This window comes from Talpa occidentalis, unplaced genomic scaffold, assembly GCF_014898055.3.
Source record: "Talpa occidentalis isolate TD23 unplaced genomic scaffold, MPIMG_talOcc4v2.1 talOcc4.3, whole genome shotgun sequence".
Taxonomy (NCBI): domain Eukaryota; kingdom Metazoa; phylum Chordata; class Mammalia; order Eulipotyphla; family Talpidae; genus Talpa; species Talpa occidentalis.
The window spans coordinates 14,340,865-14,362,419 of NW_023603184.1; the positions used below are offsets into that span (position 1 = coordinate 14,340,865).

At 43.7% G+C, this 21,555-nt stretch overlaps 1 protein-coding gene across 2 annotated transcripts in view; it reads right to left on the reverse strand.

The window, feature by feature from the left end:
* Positions 1–21,555, reverse strand: part of KIAA1549L (KIAA1549 like) — a 241,513-nt gene that overhangs the window by 38,343 nt on the left and 181,615 nt on the right. For both annotated transcript variants that reach the window (XM_054699279.1, XM_054699278.1), the window contains exons 12-14: positions 19,922–20,112; positions 15,357–15,484; positions 6,471–6,649 (exon numbers count right to left, since the gene is read on the reverse strand). In XM_054699279.1, the coding sequence (XP_054555254.1) occupies positions 6,471–6,649; positions 15,357–15,484; positions 19,922–20,112 (498 nt within the window). The remainder of the gene's footprint in view (positions 1–6,470; positions 6,650–15,356; positions 15,485–19,921; positions 20,113–21,555) is intronic.

Here is a 21,555-nt window from a genome sequence, read left to right on the forward strand (position 1 = left end):
CAGACTCAGGCCCACACCCCACCACCTGGGAGGACAAGTAGGAGGCCTTCCTCTGAGGCTGTGACTCTTGAAGAGCCACCCAATGCTTTACCTCTGGCCTTTGAGTCGGCCAGATGCACCCGTCTCCTCTTCCAAGACCAGCCTATAACAGTTGGCCTCAGACAGTGGAGCCTGGCCCTCACCGAAGTCACTCCACATCTCCCAGGGCCCCTTTCTCCCTAATCTATCTAAGTCTGCTCAGGCCTAGGCTTGAAGCTGTATGTTCAGCTTTGTGGTATGGAGCTCAATCCTGCCCAAACCCTTATGGTTTCCCTGTGTGGGAGCCTCTGCCTCAGTAGCCCAGCCAGGGATGAGTTGGGATGAACAGGGTAAAGAAGGGGGGCAGACACCATCTCATAGAAGGGAATATGGCCAATGTGCCTTCTGACCCATCAAAGATACAAGCAGATGACTAAGCTAATGGCCAACAAATGATGAGGATGTAAAACCTACAAACAGCCGAGTGGTAAAATCTGCCTGATATTTATAGGATGATCTGGACAATCATTTGTAATCAGATGACTATGTTTACATAACAATGTATGGTGCAGAGAGCAATCTCACAGCTATAATTTCAAGGGATAATCCTCAAAAATCTGGAAAGTATGAGGAAATGGAGGTCCCAAAAGGTTAAGCTAGCCAAGTGTGGAGTTGGGACACCCCAGTTCTCTGAGTAAGTGTTCCCCTTTATCGAGAGGTACAATGTGTAGTTACTAGGGTGCTTCATGGGCATGGACTCTTCTTAATCTTCACTGCATCCCATTAGCCAGTTTAGTATCACTGCCTACATGACAGATGAGATTAAGGAACTTTCTCAAGGCCCCCCAGATAATCAGAAAGGAGCCAGGATTTGACCTTGGACAGCTGAGTTCTGAGTCTGCACTGTTAACCACTATGTACATAGCCCTTCAGTATGAGAGGACAAGGACGTGCAGATAGCTCAAAGTCAATGTCCCTGGACTGGGAGATTTCACCTGGGAGACACTGGAGGGAGGCGTTTGTCAGAGTTGGGAATTTTCATCTGGAAGATGCCCAAGGCAGTGGTTATCTGGCAGTGCATTGGACCTGGCAAAAATCCAGAAGGCTCTATGGCAAACCTACTGAATCAGAATTTTCATGGCACATGAGAAATACAAAGGTAGTGAGAGGGGAGCAGAAGTTGCTATGAGGAGCTCCCTCAATTGTCTGACCAATGTTAAGGATGGGGGGCAGGGCTACAGTTGTCTTTGTATCCCTCCTGGACTGGAAGATCCAAGTAGCAAGGCCCAAAGCTTAGTATGCTGGGCTTCTGGCCAATCAGGACCACAAATCCCTGACCTGCCATTGAAGTGCTTTAGTTTTTTTTTCGTTTTTTTTTTTCTTTAATAGAGGCATGTTTTATTTATTTATTTATTTATTTGTTTGTTTGTTTTTTGTTTATACATGCACTGGGTACAGTCAGAAGCACGGGAGGGTGAGAGAATTCACCAGAGCCAGAGCGGGGAGCAGAGCAGGCAGAAGGACTGAAGTACACTGCTGAGGGGAGCAGCAGGCGCGGCAGGAGAGGTCTGTGCGCCATGTGGGACCCTCCTCCGGTGGCTGGGGAGCAGCCGGGGATCGAACCGGCGCCGCAGAGACCACGGGCAGCTTTGCAACCCAGCGCTCAACCGCTGCGACACCGGGGAGGCCCCATTGCAGTGCTTTAGATTAAACTCTTTTTTGTCTTCTTAATTCTCTTCTATTTGGATAATTAACTTGAAATCTGCTAGAAGGTCAAGACTTCAAAAATTAAGGCCAGGCAGTACTCGTTTCTGCTCAAGGACATTTTCCCTCAATCCTCCCTTCTCCCTTGTCTGCCACAGGTAAGGGCTCAGGGTCATCTCCTGAGACAAACTTACGTGCAAAGAACATAGGGGAAGATCATCTTTTTAAAGTCAGTCTCTTACACTCATCCCCAACTCTTAATGAAATGTTCACCAGAGTTCGCTTGGGTTAATAAACAAACACTCCTGGGAGGGTACTTCTGTTGCTTCCAGTCATTCACATCTTAGTGATGGAGCAGCACAGAGCTGGGGCTAAGGAGGGTGGACATTCTGGAACTAGACCAACTGGCCAGGTTTAAATCCTACTCTTCCTAGCTTTGTGACCTTCATCACATTACTTAATTTCTCTGTGCATCTTTCAGTGTAAGCAGGAGGGAGTAATACAGTCACTTAAAGCACAATGACATTTTGGTCCCACAAGGGACCATGTATGATGGTGGGCTCTGTACTCTATACTGGCCCAGCTGCGGGGTAGGTTGTACCATCTAGGTTTGTATCCTTCTACGATATTCACACAATGAAGAAATCACCTAATGACATGTTTCTCAGAACTTATCCTTGCCATTAAGTAGCACATGTCAGCAAGCAGCCCTACCTCCCAGGGCGGGTGTGAGGATCACGTGAATTCATATATACAGATCATTTAAATGGCCAGAGGCTGAGGATGACTTACAAATATTATTGTTAATGTGGGGTTAGTAGGATTTCTTTATAGGTAAGAGCAAGGGAGAGAAAGGGAAGGGAAATGAGTAACTTTGGGAGCAGAGTACTCAGGTGGGTGGGCTTGGGTGGAGCGGGATGGAGGGGGACCTTGAGCAGCATGAATGCAGTGCAGGGGTGCTGAGGAGGTATGAAGGGGCAGGGTATATGAAAGAAGGGGCAGAGGCAACAGGTTGACTGCATAACTTGGTCTCAGAATGCCCTTCCTCTCCTCGGGTCCATGAAAGCTACTCTGGGTGCATTTTTTCTGGTTCTTGTTTGGGGAGAAAACAAGAAAAGGTAGTGGCAACGAGGCTGCAAGAAGCAGGCTGTAACAACACACTACAAGGACTATGTTTGGCCAAAAAGTGTGGTAAGAACGCTGTGTTTTATGCAACCAGCAGGAGTCATGCGCCTGAGAAATGATATCCTAGCCTTGAGGACAAACTCAAATACCCAGAGAGCTGTGTAAATGGCAACGGAGACCTCTAGTTGGGATGTGATACTCCACACTGCTAGGCTATTTTAGAAAGGAATTCATCCAGTGGTAAAAACGTACCAACCCAGAGTACAAGGCCTGAGGTCAGCTAATACCAGGCTGCTTCTTAGATGCTCTGTTTTTACCACATTTGAAGAAACGTAAACTGGAGGTCCCATTTTTTCCCCTAACTTTTGCAAAGATCTCCCCCAGTTGGTCTCTAGTGATACGTTTAGACTGGTAGCACTTCACAAGTTTCAATTTGTTCTTTCATTCTCCTTGTCATAGAGAAAATAAGAGAAGTAGCTAGCAAGATGTCCTCCAAGCCAGGAACCCATTTCTGGAATCTCTACTAAAGCAACATTCCAAGAGAGGTTCAAAGTCAGAGACAAATGTTAATATCACCAGTAATCAGACCCATTGGGATCAAGTGATTCCTGACAAGATGCTCACGAGACGTGGCTCCCAGGTTTATGCCAAAAGCACACAACCAGCATCCATTTATAAGAACACATCAGACAAACCCAAATTGAGGGATATGCTCCATGATTACTGGACAGTGCTCTTCAAAGAGTCATGGTCATGAAAGACACAGAAGGGTCACAGAGGCTGATGAGGAACTACCCCAGGCTGGAGATGACTAAAGAGACAACTAAATGCCATGTAGGATCCTGGACTCTGGATCAGAAAAAGGTCACTATCAGGAAAACTGGTGAAATTCAAATGAGATTCATAAATTAGTCAATAGTAGTATATCCATGTTCATTTCCTGGCTTTGATAATTATTCTATGGTTTTTGTCAGTAGGGATAGCTAGGTGAAGAGCATCCAGGAACTCCCTGTGCTGTCATGCAACTCTTCTGTAAACCCCAAACGACTTCAAAATAAAAAGTTTTTAAAAGCCATGTGTGAAATTAGTCATTGTGATGTTATTTATAATAGCCAAAACTGAAGCCAAAACCTACCTGGAAGTTTTGAACAATGGGAGATTAGTTTTCTAATCAATGATACATCTATTCAATTAAATCACTAGCAATGAACAGAAAGACAACAGCAACACAGCAAATGCTTAAGATAGAAGATATAAAATTATCTGCGTAGAATGAGATTTTGAAATACACGCAAGTGATCAAAAGCTTGATGAGAAGTTGCAAAAAATGGAAACAGGATATGTTAGGGCACTGAAATTATAGTGATTTTTCTTATTTTCTGAACTTTCTATGTTGTGATGTTTTCTTTAAAATAATCTTTAAATGAATGTCCTATAATTCATGAAAGGAAAATTTATGGGTTTGGGGCTGTGCTGTTTTCACTTAAACAAGTGCCCATAAGAGAACGAAGAAAATTATAAGACAATCTGCTCTAACACCACAAGACAGCAAATTACAGAGAACAGTTCAGGGCTCTCTTTCCATCCAAATGCCAGCAAGGGCCATTCCTTTAATGACCAAAATGTAACAAGTATCCATTTCTGTGACAGGGTTATGGGCCTGGCAGAAAAAGGGAACCGAAGTTGAATACAGGCGAGACATGGACTCTGTCCCCATGAAAGTCACCTCACTAAGCAGAGATGAAAAGATGCAGGCATGGTGGCCATTAGCTGGGTCTACCGGGCAGAGGGTTCTAAGTGGAAGCAGTGACCAGTGCATCAGTGATAACTGATCACTGGACTTGTACGTTTAGTGGCAAAATTGTGCCTAAGGAAAGATTCAATGGCCATGATTGGCTTTGAGAAGACATACAGATTCCCAAATTACAGTCAAGGGGCATAAAGTACAGAGTCAATGAATCCTTGCTGATTGGCTCACTAACGGTGATGATAATAATGTATGTATTGTGTGTCAGGCACTGTTCTAAGTGCTTTACATATATTTGATCCTCAAAACAGCCCTATTTTACAGCTGGAAATACTGAGGCCTAGAGAAATTAACCTGCCAAAGGTCACACAGAGAGTAAGTAGAAGAGCTGGGATGCAAACTTTTGCAGGGTGGCTTAGATTTCATCGTCTTTTGAGCACAATGCTATTTTCCACTGACAGGCCGTAGCGAGTCAAAGAGAGTAAAAGAGCCCTGGACAGAAAGCCAGGGGACTTGAACGCCTAACTGTCATCATCCTGCAGTATGAAGCTGAACAAGCCTCTGGTTTCTTTGTCTAGAAAAGGAAGAGGTTGGGAAAGATGTGCTCTGCAATTCTACGACTAATTAAGTCTCTCAAATTTGGTGAAGCTCAACCCATCCCATACTTAAGAAGAGCTCAGTTTTTCTGGCCAGAAAACAACTGGAGCTTTCTGAATCAGGCCTGGGTGGGGGACAGAGGCCAAGTCCCTGATGTGCACTGACAACGCCCAGGTGTATAGGGTTGTGGCAAGTTGGGTGTGGTGCGAAGAAGACTTTCCATCTTTGGAGATCTTCCACTTGTTGCAGGTAACGACAGCAGAATATAAACAAATGAAATGAATGACCAACCTAACAACTTAATAATAGAGAAAAACATAAGTAGGTTAGTATGTGTGCACAAATGTGCAATGCAAGTGTTCACATGCACATGCCAGAGGTGTATTTTGAAATATTTCCAGCCCACTGATCATTCTGCCACAGAAGATGGAGGAATGGCCAATGATTCTTACCTGACCTGCTTTCTTGCTTTCCCTTAAACTGCATCCATTTATGTATCAATGTTCTGTCTATGTGTCCATCTACATGGGTCCCTATCTGCCTGTGTCTATGTATCTATCTATCTATTTATGTGTCTATCTACATAACTGTCTATGTATATATGTATGTATGTATATGTGTATCTATCTATCTATCTATCTATAATTTCTCTATATAATCTATCCATTCATCCATTTTCCTTTGATGAACTCTCATTCTCCAGTGTAGACTACAAATCCTTAACAAACTCTTAGGAATACTGATTCACACGGTGATATCCATTATATCCTCCTGGAAGCAGGCCACAGGATTATTTCAAAATTGCTACAAGAAGTAAAAGTCATTTCAGGGCCTATAGGTGGGCCACGTCTCTGTCCCAACAACAGAACCTTCTCTAGTTCCCTTTCAACTCAAGTCCCTCCCATCCCCACAGCAACTGACATCCCATCATGGACAGTTTAGGCGTGTTGTCAAGAAAGACAGAAGGCTGTGTATGTGGAAGGGGGTGGGGGAAAATTTCTGTTATTCCCCTTTATAACTACAGTTTTAAAAACATCCCCTCTGGAGTTTCCAATGAAGGTAGAAAATGCTCTGAAAAAAACTGCCCAACAAACCCGTTTTGGGTGACTGTGTCCTGATTCTTCCCAGGAGGCCTGCCCATGCAGAGGTGAAAATGACCGAACAAGCCCTGTACACCTGGACTCAACCTGCACTCAGTCTGCTGGGTATGACTCCGGGGTCTGATTCACAGGGGCCTGGCTGCCCTAGCTCTGACCCCTATAGGTCCTCAGGGGCTCACCTCGCCGTTGAGGACTGCCGGCTCCTGGCTCCTGTCTGAGGTGGGGTGTACCACAGGGAGGGCAGTGGGTTTTATTGCGATGAGCTGCACAGATCCAGAAGACGTGTCAAAGGGATCAGCAGCTGTCTTGCCAGAGTTGTCAAACAGAACGGCTCCATCTTCTTCATCACTCACAGGTGCTAAAGTACAACATAAAAACATCAGTTTTATGGTGTTAAGGGGGAGCTGCACCAACATGGCGGTGGCGGGGGGGGGGGCGGTGTGTATTTATGTAAAACTCACAGCCTCAGGACATCACTCAAAATGACCTCAGGAGCAAGGGGCTCTGATTCCGTGCCAAGGACACTCTGCTGCTCATGGAGTTCTTTCAAATTTAAGTTCTGGACTATTCATCCTTTTATTGTGTGGTCAATGGGCAGGAAAGAGCTGGAAAGGCTCCAATTTAAGCAGTGAAAACCATACTCTCAAAACTGATAAAATGCATCGGGGAATTAAAGAGTAAATTTTTCTCTATGTTTGAGTGGGAGATAGGGAAGGTACAATTTGGCCCAATCTGGCAACTATTCTTAAAACACGACCATCAACAGAATAACAGCATTCAGCTCAGCCTCTGCCACTGAAGCTGCCAATTCTTGCATAGGGCTAAGGTAACAAGTCTTTCCTGGTCAACTAGCCACAGTAATCGCTGGTAACCCTTTATCTATTTTTTCTTTCTAAAGGCTGCTTCTCCAAAGATTTGGGTTTGGGTTACTTTCATTTGTCTACAACATAGAAAAGCTGGGGGCCTCCTTGGCAGCGCAAGGAGTTATGACGCAGCACTATGAAGCTATCAGCAGCCACTGCAGCACAAGTTCGATCCCTGGCCAGGGAGGTGATGCACATGGCACGGCAGACCTCTCCTGTCTCACCCACTGCTCCCCTCAGCAGTGTATTTCAGTCAATCCATCTGCTGTTCTGTTCCCCACTCTGTCTCTGATGGGTTCTCTCACCCCCACACAGACACCGCTGGACTGTAAACCAGTTCTTGTATGCATAAATAAATAAATCTTTAAAAAAAAAAACAAAGAAAAGCTAAGAAATAGTCACCAGAGAAACTAATATAAAGCTACAGACAACTCTCCTAATTAAATAGAGTGATTTCCACCTACGCTTGTTAAATGAACTCTCCTTTCTGACAGATAATTCTGCTGTTTGTTGAAAGACACCAGTCTGCCTTGTGTTTCCATAACTATAAACTGACAGAAGTTCCAGGGCCAGTGGTATCTTGTCGATTTACTTGTTCTTAAAGCATATTCCCATTAAGTAGCTATAAGAATGACAGTTTATTGAGCATGGCTTGGCAAGAGATAAATTAAGCCTGTTCAAACAACTAAACCAGTAGGCAATTTAGGAGCAAAATAGGTGTTATATAAGATATGAGAGTAACAGAAGTGTATTCATCTTTCCTCCTGTCTGCTCAAGAGATTGGGAGGCTATTTAAATTATTGAGAAACACATAGTTTGTATCATTCTGTCACTTATAATCACAGAAGATTTGTCAAATTAAGGCAAGTGAATTGTTATTTTACAGTACTGCTACTTTACAGAGTCTAACAATGGATTATAATTTATAGAGTATTTTTTGGTTCTGTGCATTTATTTCCAAATAGCAGGCCATCAAGCAACTAATGAAAGAAGAAAATTTCTATTTAGATGTGTTTAGATGAATGTATCTTTTCAGAAAAGAGTTTTTGCTGGGCAACTCTTGCCCATGTGGACAACTGCTCTGAAAGCCATTGTGGTAGCCAGCCTCCAAGACGGCACCCAATAATCCCCCCCTCCCGACATGCACAGTCATGATGACAGAGAATAGGACGTCCTGGTTAACCAATAAGAAATTGCAGAAATGACACTGACTTTCAAGACTAAGTCATAAAAAAAAAATTGTGGTTTTCACTTTGCTCTTTCCTGGACCATTTACTCTGGGGAAAGCCAGCCGCCATGTTACAAGGACACTCAAGCAGGCCCATGGAAACGCCCATATGGCAAGAAAGTGAGACTCCTGTCCAGCTATGTGAGTGAGTCATCTTGTAAGTGGTACAGGAGGCCCAGTTGAGCCTTTAGATCACTATAGCCCAGGCCAACATCTTAACTGCAACCTCATAAGATACTGTGAGCAGGACCACCCCGCTAGCTCATGCCTGAATTCCTGACCCAGACTTTATGTGAGATAATAAATAAAGATTGCCAATTTTGGTGCTAGGTTTGGGGTGATTTGTTGTGCAACCATAACTAACACACCTCCTCAACAATGTCCCTTCTCCAAGCTTCTATTCTTCTGCCCTTACTCCTAAAATATATACACTACCAGCAGCCAGGATGGATTGTCTTTTCAAAAGGTAACCAGACCACAGTAGTCCTCTCTCCCAGAAGAAAACCCAGTATTGACCAGGGCCAACAAGATCCTTTGGTATGAGCTGACTGCCTTGCTGAGTCCACTTCCTCTCTCTCCCATCACCCACTCTGCTCAAGATACACTGACCTTCTTGATCACATCACACTAGTCCCACCTCAGGGATTCTGCATTAGAGGTTCCTTCTACTCAGGATACTCTTTTCCCAGAGCTGTACAGGCCTAGTTCCTTCTTATTTTTCAAGTTGCAGCTCAAAAAATGCTTCCCTTACCCACCTACCTAAAACAACTCACCTGTTTTATTTCCTTCATAGCACTGAACACTATCAATTTGTTGTACAGTAGACCCTTGAATGCATTTACTATACTTACCCATACCTTCAGTTTACATCATCTGGTTAGAAGAAATTCTGTCTATAAAAGAACACCTGTAGTCCAGACCTTATCGTTCAAGGGTCAACTGTTTTCATTCAATCTGCTCCCACCCCCGCCACTAAAATATAAATTCCATTCCTGCCTTTCTTTTAAAAGCCTGGTGCCTATTCCTTTTAAATGTTTCATGCAATTAGCTTTCAGTAAGGATCTGTCAAATAAATGAGTGAACAAAGAAAGGATTAAAATTTCCTGACCTGGGAAAGGAGATGCTTGAGTATCTGCAGGACAGGTAAATGTGTCATGCTATCACTAAGTAGCTCCAGAGGGTGAAGAGATGGCACTTAGTATTATCACAGCATCTGGGTTGTGACACCCTCACCTCCTATCCTACAGGAAGGGCCAGGGAGGGTGGGGGAGCAAAACTATAAGACAAGAAAGGACACCCTGGAAAGAGTGTGGGCTACAGTTCTTTTTCATCCTCAGTCTCAAAAATGTTATATTGATATTTGCACAATAAGTCCTCTAGGTTTGTTAGGGGGAAAATTAATTAGTTGTCCCCGTTTAAAAAAGACTGTGGAGGCACGCAGACCTCTCCTGCCGCCCGCTGCTCCCCTCAGCAGTGTACTTCGGTCCGTCTGCCTGCTCTGCTCCCCGCTCTGGCTCTGGTGAATTCTCTCACCCTCCCGCGCTTCTGACTGTACCCAGTGCATGTATAAATAAATAAATAAATGTTTAATAAAAAAAAAAAGAGCATATATTTTAAAAAATATAAAAAAATAAAAAAGACTGGAAAAAACCATTAATAGGCAATACATTAAATATTAATACGTTAAAATGTTGTGTGAGTACAGCAGGTTCATGGGAATTTTAAATGTATAATTAGTCCCTACAGAAAAAAGCCTGGGAGAAATGCTATAGAACAGGGCCATGCTTTCACTGAGGAAGTGTCCTGGTATCCGTCACAACATCACAGGCAATGCCACTGAACAATCTGCTCAGATCTAACAGCCTTGTATTTGCATAGTTGGTTTTAATTTCTATAAATCAGGCTGGAATGGGAGATTTCATTTCTTCATGTTTGAATGAATGGAGAGAACACTCCCATCTGAGACAGCAAATGCTCTTTCTGCAATTGTCATTAAAGCACAAAGAGAAATAATCTACAACTAGAATCACTGTTCTCTGCTGTGGCTTATCAAGTAATAAGCAAGTCTTCACCTCATTGGGAAAGAAAGAATGAAAACTCAAACTGTTTTTGAGCTGGTATCTCAGACAAAGGCCTCTTTCCTCAAGGGCCTCTGCTAAGAATGTAGTAATCCATCCTTTAAATTCTCTAATTCTTCTCCTCTGGCCCCAACTGCCCCACGACTGCTAGGAAGCAAGGTCTGATTCCACTCTGGATCCTGGCTGTGAAATCTCTTAGTGGCTTAAAGGAAGCTGCATGCTTAAGGGTTTATGGAAGCTTTTGCTCCTAATTGAATAAAGATGCGAATACATGTGTTATGTTCTCATCTTGAACTCATGTTCAACTCTTTCCCGGAAAACACGCTTTCTAAGGTGGCACTGGTTTTATTCAGAAGTTTAAGTGTCTATATTTGGTTAGGAAATACCAAATTGTTTTGCTTTCAAATTCTAGCTCTCACATCTAACTTTCCCACTTAAATTTAAACTTCTCCTGAAGCACACTGTATGATCACCTTGCTGCTATGGTAACTAATGAGGCCGCTGAGCCACAAGGTCGCCAGCCAGTCACACTGCTTATCCAGATAGTGTCTTTTCCTTTTAAATTTCTTTTCACCATAGTGGAAAATGAGAAACAACAGATGCAACTAACCTGGTGGGAAATCAGAATAATTTTAGAATGACAGCCTGGTACATTAACATCTATTAATTAACTTTAGTAACCCTAGCCTCTAGCATGGAAACCAAGCCACGAGCCAGTATCTGAATATTTCATTCCAAGAGAATAACTCCAGAGGTCATATGCATACTCTACGGTGCTATTGTAACAGGGTGGTCCCCAGGAAAGGGGGAGGTTTCAGGTTTCCTGCCCCACCCAAAGGAGGGTGGAGCTGAGCAGGGAGAAGCAGCAGCTGCAGAAGAGACTGAGGAAGGAAAGAAGCAGGATGGAGAGCCAGAAGGAGGACCTGGAGGAGGCACATGGAGCAGAGAGACACGTGAAGAAACTGCACTTGCTTCTTGGTCCTGGACTGGTTGAAACAGAAGTGGGTGAGAGAATCGTGGAGAGGTGACAATGGCGGTTTTTGTCTTGATTTTGATTTTTTCCTCCCAGACTTGTCTGGTTGTTTCTGATCCTTTTCTGTGGGTCCCCACCAAGAGGTGCTTTAGACATGTGGCAGGCTTTTGGGCCTTGCTCTGGGCCAATCCTGTTTGGGTGGACTTTTCCCTATGAGGGGACGGGTAACTTTGGGTGCTTGATTTAGAAACTATATTCTTTGCCTTTCCCGTATTGTTCACTAATTGTATTAAAGTTCCTTTTCATTAAAGTCTCATATGTTTTGTGTTGATGCGGCGGATGACAGCACCTATTTAGAGCAGGCAGGTTTGGGGGGTCTGGGGTGCCCCTCTCCCTGCCCTGTAACACTTTCTCAAGAAGACAATGTGATGAAACCTTTCTGGTTTTGCCATAATTGCAGTCAATGTTATTTTCTTCCTTCTTTCCTTCCTTAGCTCATCTTCCCATCCATTAAAATACACTACTGAATTTTCTGATGAACTCTAACTTAGTGTTATGATAAACTGGAGCCCCTTGAGAAAAAGGCCAAGTGCAGGTTTCACTGAAGAGCCATTCTAGACTTATGTGCTTCCATGCCTGTTGAATTTTACATTAAACAAGTTGGTTCTATTGTTTCTATTTGAAAATTTCACATGGAAACCTCACTGAATGGAACCCATTGTGAAACAGAAATGATCAACCCTGAAAATTCACTGGGTTTACTTAGGGCAAAAATAAAATGCAACAGAGCTCTGCGAAATCCAGAGGAAAGATGGCTTTTTAATAAAACAAACAAATAAAAACCTCAACTTGGTACAGTAATTGCATTTTATTCATGCACCCAGCTGTTGTTATTCCTCAACCTGATATTTAAATACTCAAAATGACCTAAGCATAATAAGAAGGCAGGCAGGGAAGTTGGAAAAACAAGACTGGGAAGGTCAGCAGGAATTTTTAGAGCAGCTCAAAGTCTCATCAGCAGGGGTAGGGAAGTAAGGGGTCTGGGACTGCTCACTCCCTCCTTTTCTATGGATTAAATGTGGGGGGTGGGTAAGACATCTTATAAATGTGTACTTACTGATAGAGGGGTCTGTATATATTGCATTTTTGAGCAAGAAAAAGGGTGTAGGACAATACATACATTGATCTTGTTTTATAAAACAAAGCAAAGCATTACAACAAAAGACAAAAGATACATGTGTATCTTTTATATGCCTACGAAAAAGGTCTAAGAAAGCCAGGGACTGAGTTAGTCAAGGACATGGGCCTCAGGGGATGGCAGACTTTGACTTGACTTTGCATATTTCCAGGAAGTATATAAAGGCAGCAGGAGGAGGGGAGCATGACTTAGTTAAAACAACTGAAGGATAAGGTGATAGGAAGTGATGTGAGGTTATGGGAAGAGATTTTCTTTTTCCTAGAAAAGAGATAATCTCACATGTGTATAGATTTTCTTTTCTTTTTCTTTTCTGTCTAGAGAAAGAAAATTTATTGAGAAGACAGAAATAAAATGGGACTCCCTGGCCGGTGGAACCAGGCCAGGCAGGGGTAAGGAAGCCTGCTCATAGATCTTCACCAAGCAAAGGAGTAGCTGATGGTCGCAGACAATGGAAGAGAAAGAAAGCAGCAGGGAAGCTGAGGACAGGCTCTGAACTTGGAGGGTGCCTTAGCGTGCGCGCTCCACTGTCTCAGCACGCACTCTGGGCAGAAAGAAAAGAAACTTGTTAAGTTTGGGTCACCCTTTACAAGTCAGTGTCCTCTGGCTTTTGTGTTTGCTTGGCAGAGAGCTGACAGGCAGGATTTCTGGGGAAGTACCAGGAAGGGCAGATACGCCAGGAAAATCCACATGTCAACCTGGATTCTGGGGAGGAAAGCACAATTTCTGTTCACGGGCATGGGGAAATCAGGAGAAGGAAAATAGTCAAGAGTCAAATCGGTATGACAAACAAGTGCATTATATAATGCTTGGAAACGGGAACAGGCACCACATTTTCCCTGCAGAAGACAAAGAGTATGTCTTTTTTTCCTTTCCTTTTTGGGTCAGAAAAACTAAATAAGGCAGCTTTCCTGCCCACTTGTGACTATGCAGGTGCCTTTTTCTCTTTTTCCTAATGAACCTGTCCTTTCAAAATGTAAATAACGGCCTCCCTGGTGGCCCAGGGGTTAAAGTCTCAGCGCTATCAAGTTATCACCAGATATCACGAGCCACTGGCACAGCAGAACTTTCCCTTGTAACAGGGTGGTCCCCAGGAAAAGGGGAGGTTCCAGGTTCCCTGCCCCACCCAAAGGAGGGTGGAGCTGAGCAGGGGGGGAAGAAGCTGCAGAGGAGACTGAGGAAGGAAGGAAGCAGGAGGGAGAGCAAGAAGGAGACTAGGAGGAGGCACACGGAGCAGAGAGACATGCGAAGAAGCTGCGCTTGCTTCTTGGCCCTGGATTGGTTGAAACAGACGTGGGTGAAAGACCCGTGGGGAGGTTAACCATGGCAGCTTTTATTTTTATTTTGATTTTGCTCTTTTCTTCCCAGACTTGTCTGACAGTTTCTGACCCTTTTCTATGGGTCCCTGTTGGAAGGTGCTTTGGAGTTGTGGCAGGATTTCAGGCTTGCTCTGGGTCATTCCTGTTTGACTGGACTTTTATCAATGAGGGGGTGGGTAACTTCGGGTGCTTGATTTTAAAACTATATTCTTTGTATTTTCTTTGTTGCACACTAATTGTATTAAAGTTCCTTTCCATTGAAGGTCTTATGTGTTTTGTGTTGATGCGGTAGATGGCAGAGCCTATTAGAGCAGGCAGGTTTGGGGGTTCTGAGGTGCCCTTCTCCCTGCCCTGTAACACCCTCAGCAGTATATTTCAGTAGATTCACCTGTTCTGCTCCCCACTCTGTCTCTGGTGAATCCTCTCACCCCCTGCACCCCTGGCCTACACCCCAGTTCTTATATGCGTAAGTAAATAAATCTTTTAAAAAATAAAATGTAAAAAGAAAAATGAAATAAGGAAGTGCCACTTGAAAACTAAAGAATATTCTGGTACTAGCTTCAAGGGAGAGGCCCTGAGTGGTACTTTATCAAATTCTGATTTTTCACTGGGTGTGTCTATAACCCTCTGAAACCCACAATGAATTTTCCTGATTTGAGAGACAGCATTGGGTACTTAATCCTGGGCTCCAGCAAGCCAGCATCACACCATGGAAGGAGGGAGTGGAGATGAGGGTCAGAACAAAGGAGGGATCAGGAGGCTGTGTGATGGTGTCCAGCAGATGCCCTCTGTACCCCGGGCCATAGCACAGTGTGGTAGCTCTGATGGCTTAAAATAAACCCCAACCCCCCAAGTGTTACAGGGACGAAAAAGAGCCATGTGAGAAACTAAACAGTTGTGTTTCCCTGGAGAATAAAGGCGGAAGCATAAGCTGATTTTTATGATGACAGACTTATTACTGTGTTATTTTTCTTGGGAGAGGTGGATTTGCAATATCTGGACTTGCTGGCATAGACTAAACCCCTGAAATTTGTCAGGGGAGGGTCAGGACAAGGAAACGAAGGGAATCTCCAAGACAAGCAGCATTTCAGAGCCCTGCTAGGGGACAGAAATCACCTTGATTCACCCAGCAATTAGAAAAATCTTTGAGCAAACATTAGACCATTCTGCAGAGGGTTTTTCAAAGGCATTGCACAATTCCCTAACAACAGGGGGCAGAAGGAGGAGAGAGGAGTAATTCAGAGAAGAAAGTGGTAAGGTGATACTCCCAAGAGGCAGGTGGAAGATTCCTGGTCTTTGTAGGGCACAGCAGACAGAGGCACTGAGGATGAACGCTCACTGGCATGTGGGTGTGTGTGCAAGTGTGCAGGGGTGGGCTCAAGGTGGTCCTGGGCAGGGCAGACTCTCACCATTTCTCTTTCGAGCCTCCTCCTTTGTCACTTTCTGCTGTGCCATTACATTCTGGGGCGAGTGCTTCCCCGAGCTGGGCTTCCCTGATTCGTTGCTGATGACAGAGCCGTTCTCACTGGGCGACCTGCTGGAGGTAACCATAACAACAAGGAGATGGTAAGTTTTGACTAGAGCAGCCTCTCTCAAGGTTATTTTATGTGCAGCATATGGCGGTAGGCTTTCATTCTGGTTTTTATCTACAAAGAAGAAATGATACAAGGAAGGCAAAGAGAAGCTGCACGCTATATGGGAAGCAGCGGGTTGTTCTGAATTGCATTTACCAGTGCTCGGCTCTGCAGAGAAGTTTAGTGAGCAAAGACCTCAACTCCCATCGCTTCTTTATTAACACCCACCCCCATGCCTCCACCCTCATCCCATGGCTACAAAAACAGTGGCAATGAGGTTTGTATACCTTGCTCTCTTTTTAAAAAACAAAGCACTTTGGGTAGTGTGATAGATTCACATGGCATCTTCAGGGATATGCATAAACATAGTTCTCTTTGATTATTCTCTTTAGAGAAGATCGTTTGACTATTAAAGATTAAGTCACTCTACCACCGAGTTCTCCATTCTCTCACACATACTTACACACACACAAACACGTTATTTAACTGTGCTAATTGGCAACTGCTTACATGTGAAACTACCAATGTGAGCTATACCTTCATCCAGGAAAAATTTTATGTGTACCTACTATGTGCCAGCATTGTGCCAGGTATACTGACACAGAGACATCACCCTCACTCTCCAAGAGTCTCAAGGCACCTCTGAGATTGATTCTCCATCCTCACCCATTCATACCAGGGGCAAGATGGGGAAGCCAGAAACAGAGGTGTGCTGCGTTTGCTCTTGGGTCTGGTGTCTTAAAAATCTTCCCAAATGATCAGAGATTCCCACAGTTAGATTAACTCAAATGGAGGCGAGGTAATGACACAGGCTGCCTTCGACTAAATTATATTTTTAGGGTAAAAACTATGCATCAAATGTAGAAATCATTTAGCAATATAGGAATTGTTTTCTTTATTTGTTCTGTATTTCTATATTTTTTCATAAAGCTTAATAAAAAAGTGAGGATAATTGAATTTGATAACCAAGAGTAGACTCCTTGCCAATTAAAAAATTGCTTGTTCAAAGAAAAATTTTAAGAAATGTTTATACAATTTAAACCACTCCACTAGATGGGTGGAAAAGAACTATTATTATTCCTTCTAGCAGTGTTATGTTAATATCCTAATATTAGTAATTCTATCTATTTCTTTTCAGTGTCCTCTACATAGGTGATAAGTTAACATGCTTTTATTGTATTTGGCAAACATAGTGAAAGTAATTTCATAGGTAGTTCTACTTGCCAGCCAATTCAAATAAATCCTCAATGGCTTCTCTGTATGTTTCATCTCTCCATGCTGGGGTAAACTGTTGTAATAGTCACCTTCTTGTAACCAGTAGTCACCTTCTTGTAACCAAGTTTTGGGGTTTTCCGCGCCCATGGTGATGCTAGACTTGACCATTGTCTTGCTTTGCCAAACAGATTAGCAAGTGTGACACAAGCAGCAACTTGAGATGCACTTACACTTTGGGGTTTGTTTTCTTCCTGCCCCAGGAACTCTGTGACCATCTTGTAAAAAAGCCAGGACTAGGCTGCCGGAAGATGAGACCAGGTGCTAAGAGTCCCACGTCTGGCCACCCCAGACAAGACTGTCATCAACAAGCCAGTACAGCTGACGTCAGTCACCCTTAACTCAGATCAGAAGAAACACCCAGCTGAACTCAGCCCAAACTGCTGACCCGCAAAAAATCATGAGCTAAATAAATGGTTGCTTATGCTAAGATTGGTTTGTTATGGAACAATAGATAACTAATCTACATGCCCTCAACCACATGCCCTGTAATCCAACCTTCTGCTCCTCTGCACCTCTTTCTGTGGTACCCAAAGCACCTGAGGAAAAACACACATTCTTGTTGACTCTAATACAGCATTTAGTGTATTTTTGATACAGACAATCCTTCCTTGGCTTCTTGGATTCCACTTTTGCTTTGTTCTCTTCAGGCCTTTCTTCCTGATACTTTTCAGTTGCCTCACTGATTTGTCTTCATTTCTGGATCTCTAATCATTACAGTGCCCCAGTGGTCAGTTTTGGTGCTCGTCTCTGTCAATACTCTCATAGGTGATCCCATCCACTCTCATAGCTTTACGTAACTAATGACTGACAACTTCTAGATTTATGTTTCTGCCCTGAGCCTCTTTTCTGAGCTCCTGACTCATATGGATAACTGAGGTCTCAAATTTTCCATTTGCATGTTTGGTGGACATCTCATACCTAATAAGCCCATGTCCAAACTCATGATGTCCCCTACTAACTCTTCTCATCGTTCTTCCCAGATCTCACAACAATCTATCAACAAATCTTGTCAGCTTTATCTTCAAAATCTCTCTCCAATGTAGTTGTTCCCACATCACCATGTCTACCCCCCTGTCTCTTACTGGGACAACCACAACAGCCTCCTAACAGGTCTCCCTACTTCTACTCTACTTCTCTATGATCTATTTTCCACACAGTAGCCAGAGGGAGACTTTAAATCACCAAGTCGCATCACGTCACTGTTATTCACAAAAGCCTCCAACGACTTCTGATTTCTATTCATAATCAAATTCCAAGTTCTGACTTTGGTCTACTGAGCCTGAATGAACAACTTCAGGCAAATTCTCAGATGCACCCGCTACCACCGTCTCTAAGTTCACGCTAGCCTCCTTGCTCTTCTGTCAGCATATTAAGAAGTTCCCTCCTCCGGGATTTACACATACTGTTCTGTCTGCTTGGAACATTTTCCCCCCCAGATAGCCTCAAGGCTCATGTGCCATTTCAATCAGGTCTTTCTTAAATGTGTCTTTATCAGAGGGGCCTTCTCTGACTTCTTATCTAAACTAGCATCATATCCCCCTCTACCTCTCTATCCCCTTACCATGCTTTGGTTTTCTTCTTTATATCATCACCACCTAACCTATGACACAGCCATTTCTCTATTTGTTTAATGTCTATCTCTTCCCATAATACTGCAAGCCCTGTGAGAAGAGGGACTTTGTCTATAGCACCAGTACCTGGTCAAAAGTAAATACTCTGTAACATGTATGAGGTGAAGGGAAGGAAGGAAGCAGGGAGAATGTAGCTTTTCCTGTCTCCACTGTGATCTCAAGGGCAGAAGAAGGGGGTTGCTAATGGGAGTTGGTTTGGCCAGCCAACAGGGTTTCCACGTGGTTACTACCTCATTAGAAGCCTATTGCAGGGGCCTCCCCGGTGGTGCAGCAGTTGAGCGCTGGGTTGCGAAGCTGCCCGCGGCCTCTGCAGCGCCGGTTCGATCCCCGGCTGCTCCCCGGCCACCAGAGGAGGGTCCCACATGGCGCGCAGACCTCTCCTGCCTCCCTCTGCTCCCCTCAGCAGTGTACTTCGGTCCTTCTGCCTACTCTGCTCCCCGCTCTGGTGAATTCTCTCACCCTCCCACACTTCTGACTGTACCCAGTGCATGTATAAACAAGCAAACAAACAAACAAATAAATAAATAAAACATGCCTCTATTAAGAAAAAAAAAAATTTAAAAAAAAAAAAAAAGAAGCCTATTGCAAAGTCCCTAAAACTTGTGTCTGGTCTCTAGCGTAACTGCTCTCATCTATCATCCATATTGCCACCAGAGCAGTCTTTCTAAATGCAGACTGGACATCACTGCCTCCTGAAGAACTTTCCATGGTTTCCCACTGCCTGGAGAATAAAGGTCAAATTCCCCAGCCTGGCCATTAAGACCCTTTACGTTTTAATCTACCATCTGTACCCTTCACTGCATCCCAACCACCATGAAGGAAAGGCCAGCAACAGAGGCCCTCAGCTCTTTCAGACTGCACACCTTTATCTCTTCCCACTACTGACATCCCACTCGCCCTGCAAGGCCCAGCTAACACTTGCCTTCCTCCATGACATGTTCCCTCCTCAGAAGGCAGGTCCTCCCTCTCTCTTTCCCACAGTACTTTGTCCATGATCCCCCATGAGCGCCCACATATCATATTGATATTCCAACTATTTACCTCTCTGTCTCTCCATCATGAGACCCTTGGGGTCAGACACCCATCTTAAGCTTTTCTGCGGTGCCACCAAAGCCCATCAAAGTGCTCAAAAATGGTTTGTGAACTAAAATCATAAGTTTCTAGAGAAATTGCCAGATAAAACACAACTATACTTAATTAAAGGCACTACTTTTAAGATAAATTTAAAAATTCAAGTGCGACATCAGTGTCAAACTTACAACAAATAGCAGAGCTGAATATCTGCTCTTTGGGTTGACCTGTACTATAAAACCTGGTTTACAAGAAGCAGGTAGTGCGATTCCTATGGATGAGATACCTCAGTCTCCTCTTCAAAACAAACATGAAGGGGAATTATTAAAGAGAACAGTGGAATTAATTTGAGGACTTCAGCTGCTCACAACATCAATTATTTCTCTCGCTGACACAGAGAGGCAGAAGTGGGCCCGTGCCTACCTCTTTCGGGTTTCTGTAGACTTGGCTGTCTTGATGGTGCTTCCATCATGAGCGACGTCCCTTTCCTGCGAAGTAGGGGCATCTCGAGTAGGGAGAGGGAGCACCACTGTTTCCTGAGTCACAGGGATGACCTCCTCATCCGCCCCTTGCTGGCCCAGGTGCTGCTTGGCATAGTCGAAGCCTTGCACAGGCTGTAAAGAGAGAAAAGATTTGCTCACTGGCAAAGTGAGACTCTAGAGGCAACTATGAGAGAAGGCAGGAGGGACGGTGCATGGGGTGGGACCACACTTCGCTTTGTGAAGACAAGAGTTAACTCAACTCTCTACCATAATTTCTCTCTACAAAATCAGTAACCATGTTAATTTCACCAAGCCACAGAATCTTTATAGAGAAAACTTATTCAGAAAAGTAAATAGTGTAAACAAGCTAATATGTTTGTGAGAACAAACTTCTTTCAAGGGTTTTAGACCACTAACTTTAATTCACTGGTTATGGCTAATTCGAAACACTTCTTGATGCATTAGAAATGTCCTGTGCCATCTCCTGCCTAGGAATATCCTGTCATCCCTACTTTCAAGTAGCTTTTTGTGTACTAAGAGGTGTGTGACTTTGCCATGTCCTTTGGACTTAGAACTTCAGTTTTCTCAAATAAGAAATGGAGATAATGGTATCTGCTTTACCTCCACCACCATGGAGTGAGAAAGGGGATCAGGCCTGAACACAGAGAAAACTGCTACCCAGTGTGAGGCAGGACAATCCTTAATGATGAAACAGAATTTAGGGAATCACTCTTTAATCCAAGCCTCTCCCTTAGGCAGGCTGGCTCTCCTATAATTCATTACTAGGAAATTAGCAAGACTTTTATGGCATGAAGTCTGAAGTCTCAATAGGCCAGCTGTGAACATAAGCCAATGGACAGCAATTACTTGTGGGGTAATAAAAAAAAAAACAACCAAGAAGCGTGTTTAAACAATTCTTAGGAGTGTCTCTATTCTGTTTTATAGTCCAAAGCAGCACCATTCTGTTCCTTCCCAGGTCCATCCTGGACAAGCTTATCTCCCTTAAAAACACATCAGGTCATGCCACACCATCGTTAAAAATGCCTCATGGTAACCAAATTCTTTAGCGAAACATTTAAAGTCCTTCATATTCCTGCCGAACCCACCTCCCTAGCCTCCTTTTCTGCTGGCCCCTTTTCTACTGTACTCCATATGTCCATTATGTGATTCAATTTTCTTCCAAATACTATTATTGCACATTGTTTTGTGCCAGAGACTTCAGTTGGTACTGGAGCTAAGGAGACAAATAATAATTGGCCCCCTACCCTTAAGGAGTTCACATTTTCAGCTTTATTTGATATTACCAGTATAGTCCTGAACACATTACATAAATTATGTCATTTCATCCTCTCTGCAGTTCAAGAAGGTAGTATTAATATGATTTCTCCCATTTTAAAGATGAAAAAACTGAGGTTTAGAGGTTAAGCAACTTACCCTGGCTCACATAGCTGGTGTGCAGTAGAGCCAGGATTTGAACCCAGTACTGTGTGACCCAGAACCAGAACACTAAACCCTGATTAGTGATTCTTCCCACAGCCTCTCCTTGCCTCCACAGCCTCCAACTTGGTTGGTATC